Source organism: Grammomys surdaster, unplaced genomic scaffold, assembly GCF_004785775.1.
Source record: "Grammomys surdaster isolate TR1022 unplaced genomic scaffold, NIH_TR_1.0 165, whole genome shotgun sequence".
NCBI classification, from domain to species: domain Eukaryota; kingdom Metazoa; phylum Chordata; class Mammalia; order Rodentia; family Muridae; genus Grammomys; species Grammomys surdaster.
The window spans coordinates 13,355,464-13,365,742 of record NW_021604613.1 but is presented as its reverse complement, the minus strand read 5'-3'; the positions used below and the strand labels follow the sequence as shown (position 1 = coordinate 13,365,742).

General features: G+C 44.5%; 1 protein-coding gene across 1 annotated transcript in view; it reads right to left on the bottom strand.

Moving 5' to 3' along the window:
- Window positions 1-389: 389 nt before the first annotated feature.
- Window positions 390-10,279, bottom strand: part of Kiaa2012 (KIAA2012 ortholog) — a 116,345-nt gene continuing 106,455 nt past the window's right edge. The window contains exons 15-21 of the mRNA XM_028765732.1: window positions 8,751-8,910; window positions 8,080-8,194; window positions 5,630-5,988; window positions 3,986-4,188; window positions 3,265-3,437; window positions 2,396-2,615; window positions 390-528 (exon numbers count right to left, since the gene is read on the bottom strand). Coding sequence (XP_028621565.1) covers window positions 390-528; window positions 2,396-2,615; window positions 3,265-3,437; window positions 3,986-4,188; window positions 5,630-5,988; window positions 8,080-8,194; window positions 8,751-8,910 — 1,369 coding nt within the window. The remainder of the gene's footprint in view (window positions 529-2,395; window positions 2,616-3,264; window positions 3,438-3,985; window positions 4,189-5,629; window positions 5,989-8,079; window positions 8,195-8,750; window positions 8,911-10,279) is intronic.

Sequence of the window (10,279 nt, the reverse complement as noted above, 5' to 3'; positions counted from 1 at the left end):
TGCTTTTATCTTACAGAGGAGTATGATTAGCTCCTCTTAGCTTATCCAGAATTCTTGTATGACAATTTTTATTTACCATCAACTCTTGAACACACTGAAATACACAGAATATTCTAAGACTTAGTATCTCCAACTGGAATTATGTAATGGTAGTTTAGACACCAAGGCTTTTGAACTTATGTAGTCCTAAAGAAAACAAAATGGCTTAAGTAAGTGAAAAGTTAATTGGATCAGTATGTGAGTGCAGGAATGCTGGGAATAGAGAGGTAAAGTCCTACGGTATGGTTGAGATGACATGGCACTAACAGAGCTCAGGTTGGAGCTTTATTATAGAAATATAGCTTTTTTTTCTGTCACCACTTCTCAACTTACTTTTTTTTCTTGTAGCCTTATGGCTTGGGGATTTGTAGGGACTGGAAATAGGAGTAGACCCATGGTCTGGAAATGTTCTGTGTCCACTGTAGACCACTGGCTTCTTTAGAGAGTTCTTGATGAAAATGAAGGTGTTTCTCCAAAGCAGCTTTCTGCCTAAGGAGACAACCCCACCCCCAATTCAAAAAATGATTAAGCATCCAGTCTTGTAAATTGGTAGAGTTTTAGATTTGGGTTGGGTGATTACTGGATTTGGGCTGTTTGTTATGTTTTAGTGGAAGATCAGTTGGGAGCATCATGAGATTCCTATTAGAAAAGTAAAAAGGAAGACAATTTTCAGTTCTTAAACTTGTGTTGCTGGGAGAGACTCGCTTGCTTGCTTGCTTTATTTATTTATTTAGTTTGTTTGTTTGTTTGTGATAGTTTATCTCAGGGTAACCCCTGGCTGGCTGTCCTGGAACTTGCTACTTAGACCAGTTGCCCTGGGAACTCACGGAGATCTGTCTCTGCCTCTGCTTCCTAAGTGTTGAGATTTGATTCCTTTGCTTTAGACTTGAGAAAACAGAGCAGTTAAAATACAGGGACAGGTGTCACAGATGCAGATGAAGTCAAGTTAGTTGGGACTGGGTGACACCTTGGTGGAGTGAGACCACCCACTCATCCTTTAGTTACGTGGTTTCCTTCTCTCAGCTACCTGGACTAGTTTTATATAATTAATCACTTCAGTACCTCCATGATGATGGTCAGTTTTTCTTGGAAATTTGGGGTCCTAGTAGCTTGCTTTTTGTCTCATCATTATTGTCATGACATACGATGCTTGCACTGCTGAAGCTGAATTAGGATTCTTCCAATAATCTATTTTGTAATTCCCCTAATGGCTGTAGAAAGTCCAGGGAAGGACCCACTCAAGGTTAATGAAAAGTCTTGAGAGTTTTGGTGCCTTCTCTTTCTGGACCTCTTAAAGAGTATTATAGACAATTTAATTAGTGGAAAATTATAACTCAGGGGGTGAAGTGTTTATATTTCATGTTGGAAACATGATTTTCCAGGCTGTCCCTCTATCTTTCAAGAGGTTGTACCTCTTCTGTCAGTTTTGAGACAGAATCTTACTGCAGCTTCCTCCGTAGTTTTCCAAGTAGACAGCCTTCCTGCTTCTGCCTCCCAAGTGCTGGGATTATAGGCCTGAACCACCACACCCAGCTCACCTTTTCAGTGTTTTATGATTGTAAATGGTCAAATAATGCTCTTGGCCCCAGCTAACTTTGTATAGTTCCTCCTACTGACACTCATTAGGTTCCAGTAATGCTGAGCTTCACATTCACTCAGCGTTGAGTCTGTCTCATGGCTTTTCTCACAGTGCTCACTCACTGTTGTTTCCTGGGATACTCACCTACATTCTTGTATGCTTAACTCTATATTATTAAAAATCTCACCCTTTATCACATTCCTTATGAGAGGCCTTGCTCTGGACTACCAATCTAAAATAGGCTTCCTGTCACAATGTAAAGGGTTTCTGCATAGCATTTGTTGCTAGGTTAAAAAGCAAAACATTTTCTTTTTCAGTACCTCTTAATCCTTAACCCTAGAATGTAGATACCTACTTCTGAATTCCTAGAGTCTACAATTTGCATAATGGGTCTTGCTTGGTATTGGCTATTTATTGGTCCTGATCGAGATCATCTCTTTCACTGGGGAGTTAAACCCAGCACACCGTGCAAATTCTATCACCCTGCAGTACATTAGCCCTGGTATTCATTTTTGTTGTTTTGACTTGGGATTCACTTTTATCTGTAAACCAGAAGATCAAGATAAATGCTTTCTAAATCAAGCTTCAGTACAAATTCCATAAACCAAGATAGAATCCTGCGCTGTTTGTAGCTGAAGAATGGCTCTGTGTTTTGGTCTTTCTAGCCATGTTGTAGGTGTTGAGAGAACTGCTTGCTTAAAGGCAGTGGTCAGCATTGGCACTGAGCCTTCAAGCCTCAGAAAAAGCCCTGACAGCAGTTGTCCCCCATCCAAGTACCTTATTTGCTCCTGGGCTAGTTTTGTGGCTTCTTCCAGAGCTAGCTTTGCTGCTTCCTCTTCCTGTTTCCTCCTTTCCTCAGCCTCCTGCCTAGCTTTCTCTTCTGCTGCTTGTTTCTGCCTCTGGTACTCCAGCCGTTCTTCCTCAGCCATCTCCATCAGGCGTTTCTGTTCATCTGCTAACTGCATCTCCAGTTCCTTCTGCCTTTGCTTCTCTGCCTCTGCAGAATAGAAAGAGCTGGGCTCAGCCGGGGCATCACTAGAGCAGCTGATATTTCTGGTCTACCCTTTTAATCTGCTAGAGTCTCTGTGTGTTTACTAATCCAAGTCCCCTGTTAAAGCACCAATGCACATTAAAAACCTTAGGGAAGATTTTTCCAGAGTCTGTTGAGTTCACAGGATAGTGTGCTGTTGTATAGGGAGGAGTGTCAGATCAGCTTCTAGAGTGCTTACTTAACTAGATGCTCTAGAGGAAATCAGCATCATCTGCTGAACCTTCTACCTTCATCCTGAAAAGTATGCTGGATTATCTGACAGATTTATCTGATCCACACTGAAGGCGTGTCTGAGGCCCTCCATGTGTGTGTGATTGTCTCTACCTGCACGAGGAAGAGAGCATGTAAAGAAGTTTGAGCTGACAGAGCAGTTATTGAACCGGGACTTCTATCCTGTAATTATTTCCACACGAGTCTCCCGTTCATATTCCATCCCTTCATGTCAACCCACTATAGCCAGACATGATTATCATTCTGGAACAAAACTTAGCTTTGTGCACTAAGGCCTAGGATAGGAATAAAACTGCTTGAAGTGGGTTTAAAATATTTTTGGTGTAAGGGATGGGAGATACAAAAGGCTCAGGAATTCTCTCACCAGCCCTCTCCGCCTCCTCTTGCTGCTTTTTTCTCTGGATTTCTTGCAGTTTCCTGCGGAGCTCCTCTTGCTGCTGCCGGGCTCTCTCCCGGGCTGCCTGCAACTGGAGCCTCCGTTTTCTCTCTGCTTCCTCCTGCTGCTGCCGTTCTTCCTCCAGTCTCTGCTTTCTCAGGCTGAGAACACAGAAGGTGTCAGAGGAATGGCAGAAAACTGGCCTAACTAACTGACAATTGACTTTATAGCCTTCAGGCCCCAGGAAGTGCCCCTTCAGAGAACAGGTTTTTTACAGTCTGGATTGAAGGGTGGAGAGGTCTAGAAGAAGAAATCTAGAAGTTTCAGCTCAGCGCTGTCGCCAGGATTTAAGAGCCTTAAATTCTCTGCACTTTCTTTTCTATTCTTTAAAAAAAACATTTCGTAAAGTGTGAATTTTGAAATTTTTGCCTCATGGGGTTGTAGAGAAAAAGTTAGAGTGAGGACAAGTGAAGGGACCAGTGCAGTTCAGGCAGGGGGAGGAGCCTGATAGACTGGGCAGAATCTTAAAGTCTTCCCAGGAATTCCCGTAACTATCCATCTTGACTAACCCACATGATCAAGACAATATCTTAATCTTATCTCTGGTCCAGGCTGTTCCTGTGATTTGGTGTCAGGTCATGAGCCTAGCACTGAGCTGTGTCCCTGGGGAAGGTTTGCCCTGCCTTGTGTCTCTGGGCTGCTGGCCCACCGGATCTCCTCAGTGCGTCTTCTCTGCTCCAGCTCCAGCTCCTCCTTCATCTTCTCTGCTTTTTCCAGCTGCTCCTGATGGAGCCGAGTCAGTTCCTCCTGTTCCCTTCTCCTCCTCTCCACCTCCAGCCACCTCATCTCTGCCTTTTCTATTCGAATTCTGTCCCGAGAAGCCTTCTCTTGCTGCTTCTTATCCTGGAGGGTCTAAGAGACCAGAGTGTTGTCAGTGTAAAGGGCAGACCCAGCTGCGGCCCAGAGAGGGTTTTTTTCTAATCAGATGGAATCCTAAAGCTGATTCCACACTAGCACCGCAGAGGCAGAAACTGCTGCTGCCTGCCCGACTATGGGGTTGGACTGACCTACAATTAAGAGCACAGCTTTTCTGATACAGTCTTCCTCATGGGCTAACAAATTTTGATGATCTAGAAAATTCTGCTCACAGATCAAAATCCTCATCCATTATGCAGAGCAGAATTCTCAGCTGTGGTCTAGGCAACTGAGAAGGTCTAAAGATACTAAAAGGAAAAGGTCCCTGAAATTTTTGGAAAAAACTGCTATTAAATAAATGAGCAGCCGGGTGGTGGTGACGCATGCCTTTAATCCCAGCACTTGGGAGGCAGAGGCAGGCAGATTTCTGAGTTCGAGGCCAGCCTGATCTACAGAGTTAGTTCCAGGACAGCCAGGGCTACACAGAGAAACTCTGTCTTGGGAAAAAAAACCCAAAAATAAATAAATAAATAAAATAAATAAATAAATAAGCAATTATTAAAAATAGTGACAAGAATTTTGAACTTGGAGTCAACAAAACTGAGGTCAAGTCTTGACCCAGTCACTGAATGGTTGCGTAACATCTAGCAACTGGCACTTAACCTGTAGCTTTGGTCTCTAGATCTGCAAACCGAGGCTGATCACGCCTGGTTCATAGCTGTGGATGTAAAGATTGAATGAGGTGCAGCAGTGTTTCCTGTGTGCAGATGTGTCTATAGAGGCGTGGCCTGTGTGCTGTACTGTTTAAGGCTCTAAAATGCAGTTGTGTGTCCTAGTGACGATTCCAACAACAGAAGAGACATGGGCTGAAAGATGATGTATCTGGATGCCATTCTTTTTGATTAATTACAAAGAATCCCAAGAACGATTTTCCTCATTCAATGTTTCTATTCAAACTTGCAACTTAGAATCAAGGCCACCGGAACAAAGCAGCTCATAGAAAGCACCCTGTGAGAACAGGTGTATGTCTGTGAGCTGTCTGGTCCAGCTGTGTACCATGCCCTTTGTAATGTGCCAGGCCAAGGAGAGGCTATGGCTTGGTTCTCACAGCCTGTGTGTCTACCGTTCTCTGTCCCGGTGAGTCCTGTACCTCTCACAGATACTGCCATACCTGCCTCCTATTCTTTAGAGTTGGATACATTCCCTGGCAATTTGGGACATCACAGAATGCCTCACCCACTTCAGAGAGCTGAAGCCTCTTTCTTTGTGTTTTTGATCTGGTCTGGCTTCTAACTAGGGTCAGAAGATACCAAAGTAGAAGACCACTATGTGATAGGGCTGTTTCAGAAACTACAGCCTACTTAGGGACATTTCCCTTACATCTGCAGTTCTGCCAAGTGAGGACAGAACTCCCTCTGGAGAGAATACCTGTCCATACCTTGGAAGGCTCTCCATGGTTTTTCTCCTCTTCAGATTCCATGTGACTAGTGACATCTGTGGCCTGGGTGGGTGATAATCTTCCATCTACAGCAACCTGACTATCCAGACCATCTAGTTCCAGAGAAAGCCACTCAGTGGCAGAGTGTGAGCGGGGTCGCCCAGTTGCAGAGTGCGAGCGGAGGAGCCCACGATGTGAGGTGCCGCCCACTTCCTTGGAATTGGTGATGTCTGACTTGCTCAGCCCTGCTGCCATCTCCACATTCCTCTCTTTATGCGTCCTTTTCATTTTGGTTCCCAGATTCTTTTCTTTTGGAGTTAGCTCTGATTTCTTTTTAGTTTTTGAATGCTTTGGCTTTCCTGGGGGAAACAATTGGGACAGAGGTATGGCTGAGTAGAAGTGTGACCTCTAATTCTGTTTAGTAACTTTTCTGAGACAAGGTCTCTTTATATAGCTCAGGTGTCTCGGAACTCATTATATAGACCAGTCTGGCCTCAAACTCAGAGATCCTTATACCTCTGCCTTTCGAGTGCTGGCATCAGAGGAGTATGCCACACACCCAGCTCTTCAATAACTTTTAAGATGAAGCATACAGTAGGATAGATTGGTGTGCATATCCCTAAATTTACCCCCAAATTCTGGGTGAATAGAATCTGCATTGTGGCCAGGCAGTGGTGGCACACGCCTTTAATCCCAGCACTTGGGAGGCAGAGGCAGGTGGATTTCTGAGTTCGAGGCCAGCCTGGTCTACAGAGTGAGTTCCAGGACAGCCAGGTCTACACAGAGAAACCCTGTCTCGAAAAACCAAACAAAAAAACAAAAAACAAAACAAAACAAAACAAACAAACAAACAAAACAAGAGTCTGCATTGTAACAATGATTTGAGGAAAGCAGCCTAGCGATATATTTAGACCAATAAAGATTCAACCACTCAGCAGAATCACTTAACCACTGCTAAGGTTGCATTCAAGTGGCAGAGCACGTGCTTAGTAAGCAGGGCCTTAGGTTCAATCCCAGCCCCAGAAGTAAAGAAAGATCCCATCTTACCCTGACCTACAAAGGGGCAGGACTCCAGGGGACAATTTCAGCACACCGAAAAGTCCTGCCCTGAGATCACAGCTCTAACTGGGTGAAGTTTAATTCCCTGAGGGTCAAAGGCACTTGTTTTTCCTATTCCTGCCAATGTTAAGGGCTAGACAAATGTAGACTTAGCAAGAGTTTTAATAGCCAACTTTAAAACTAGATTGGCCTCCAGGGATGTATCTAGTGTTGCCCTTGCATCAAATGTGATTTGTTTAAAGGGTCTTCGAACCTTAAAGAGTAGGTGTGAGTTTTAGGCTAACGAGACTTTCAGAAGCATCTGAGAACTCTGTAAGGTACAGAAGGACTGGGAGGTATGAGAAGCATTCCGATTCCCTTTCTGAATGCTTGTCCTACCCGAGCATCCTCTTTCTGAGATGTTTGGGACAAGAAGCATTTCAGATTGGGGATAATACCTGATTTTTAGAATATTTACACATATATAAAATGTGTATAATATAAAATCCTGGAGATGGGAGTCCAGGTCTAAGCACACAATTTGCTAATGCTTCATACACACTTTTGACCTTTAGCCTAAAGGTGATTTTTTATGTTTTTCTTAAAGCAGCAAGGGGTTTTATTCAGAGTCAAAATAAAACTATAGGTCAGATACACTGCAAGACCCGACTTAGAGTGATCACAGCCCTGTGTAGTCTCTTTAGTGAGCTCAGACCCGACTCAGAGTGACCACAGCCCTGTGTAGTATCTTTAGTGAGGTCAGACCCGACTTAGAGTGACCACAGCCCTGTGTAGTATCTTTAGTGAGGTCAGACCCGACTTAGAGTGACCACAAGCCCTGTTCAGTCTCTTTAGTGAGCTCAGGCACAGAATCTACTCAAGGCAGCTCGTTGACGTTCAGAGTTTTAGACTTGGGGACATTTTGCATTTCAGCTTTTTAAGTTACAGATCTCAGCCTGTAGTTATTAGGTCACAATGGCAGCAGTGATAATGTGCACTGGGACTCGAGGGTCCCTGGGGCTGCCCACCTTTACTCTGATGTCACTTGCCTATCCTCTCTCAGCCTTAGGTACCTGGACAGCATGGTGTCACTCAGTGCTGTTATTCTCATCCCTTCTCATGATCATCCCAGCTCTCTCTGTTCAGCCCTGGTCTCCTCTGTCCACGTGCACTGACACACTGCTATGAAATCTGGCCGCAGAGCCAGCACAGCCAGGTAATCAAGCAAAGCTTGACCGGGAGGAGCCAAGCTGATTCTCCATATCCTGACCTCCTTGCCTGTCAGGATATTTACACATACATCAAATGGGTATAAACCTGGGGGTGGGATCCAAGTCTAAGTTTGCAGTTTGTTAATGCTTCATACACACTTTGACCCTCACGGGCCGTCCCTCACAGGTATTCTTTCTTACCTCCAGCAGTGTCTGCTTGCCCCACGCTCCTTCCTTCCCTCTCTTTCTTGGAAGCTTTGGCCTGGTGTATCTTGGTTCTTTTCTTCCTCTTAGCTTTGTCAACCAAATCCCTTCCCTAAAGGAAGACATTTAGGAAGAAGACTGTAATACATATAGGAATAATTTCAGAGGAGCAGAGAGTAAGGAAAGCCCTTTGTGGCCTGCCATCGTTTTTGATGTTAAGTCATGGTCTGCAGAGCTTGAAGCAAAGCAAACTGTCTCATGCTTGTGAGGCAGTGCTGCCACTGTTGATCAATGGGCTGAAATCATAGCCGGCTTTATTCAGTGCTGCATCGCGTGCTAACTTTAAGAAGAGCCCAGGCAGGCAGCAAGAGCCATGCCAGCCTTCACCTTCCCCCTGGGATGGGATTGACATGGAGGTTCCCCTTAAAAAAGATAGCAGAGTGGTTACCCACCTGCATTTTTGTTTGGCAATGGGGCCCCTGTCCTTCAGGAAGATGCAGCCTAGTGCAAGGTGCAGGCCTGGTGAGCAGACCATCGCTGGACCTCAGCCCTCACTGCCCCTCTAGGCAGGCGCTCTTATCTGTTAAGCAACCTGCAGATGGCTACATGGAGCCTTAGAGGGATCCCAGGCAGTGTTTCTGGACCGGACTCTTCATTCTCACACTCACGTGATTGATGGCAACTAGAGTCTTCTGTTTCAACAGTTTTGGTCTCCTTTTCTTTTTTCTTGGAAGAAGAGATATTGTCTCAGAACCCAATGTTCTTGGGCATGCAGGCTCATGTTCTAGAGGCCCTCCGTGCGGGTGGTGCACATTGTAATTTCTGTCCCTTTGAAAAGAGCAAGCCAGCAGTTGAGTTAAAAGGAGAAAGCCAAGTGGGAGCGAAGAGGGCATGTGGACAAAGGCCCACAGAGCAGCTGTGACAGACTGTTGGGATACTTGACATACACAGGTAATTTGTTCCTGCATAAGGGAGATGGTGGTTTTCACTTGGGGCGGGGGTTCCTTAAGGTAAGCCCTAAAACACAGACAGTTGGTAAAATTGTTTGCTTCTTTTCATTGCATGTTTACACCTTTGAGAGCTTGTTTGGAAGTTTTAGCAAGGAAATTCAAGTGTAACTCCAGGATACCCTTGACCAAAGAAAAACAGGCTCTCGTCTATTAGGGGAAAGTTGTCCTCAGTAGTGGAACTGGCAGCTTGGGGAGGGACATACATGGAACAGTGAAGGAGGAAGTCAGATCAACTGAATCAACCCTGGAATCAATTAATGGGGCAACCTGGCACTGTCAGATCACACTCACATTCTATGCCTTTAATTAACAACAGAACCACACAACTGAAATGTCTTCTATCAAAGGCTTGGCTGGAAAAGAAGAGTGACCTTTCAGAAAGATGAGGTCAAAAACATGCAGTTGTCCCAGTCATTCCTTTGGCATCCCTGAGTTTCATTCTTAATCAGATTCAGATGCTACAAGGTCATGTGTGCCCTGTCTTGTGTGTCCTAGTTGTCATTGCTATCACTGACCTATGCCTGTGGGTTGCAAGGACAGTGGCAGTGATACTGTGTGCTTGCTGGGTGCTAGACCTAGTCTTTTTCTATTTCTTTCAATGTATTTTCTACAGTGTTCTATCCCAGGGCTTTACTGTGGAAACTTAAAAAATATTTGTTGAATGAGGTAGATGGAATTTCCTGTAAATACATGAGTCTTTAAATCAGTCAATGTCACTCTATAAAAACTCACAGAAGTCTGGGTTAGAATTTGGTGCTAGGAAAACTTCTGTTTCCCCAAGGAACAAGTAGGCTGCAATGAGCACCATAGACCTGACTAATTGTTGCTTTTCTCTTTTTCATTTTGGAATCTGTGTTAAATCTGAATTTTAGTCACAGTAACTGTAATGAAATTTATCCTTTTTATTGTCCTCTCGATTAAAAAAGAATTGTTTGATTATTTTATTGGTTTTGGCTAGGAGTTGTAATAGATTGTTTAAAATATTTTAAGGGAGCCTGGCAGTGGTGGCGCACGCCTTTAATCCCAGCACTTGGGAGGCAGAGACAGAGGCAGGTGGATTTCTGAGTTTGAGGCCAGCCTGGTCTACAGAGTGAGTTCCAGGACAGCCAGGGCTACACAGAGAAACCCTGTTTCGAAACACACACACACACACACACACACACACACACACACACACACACACACAC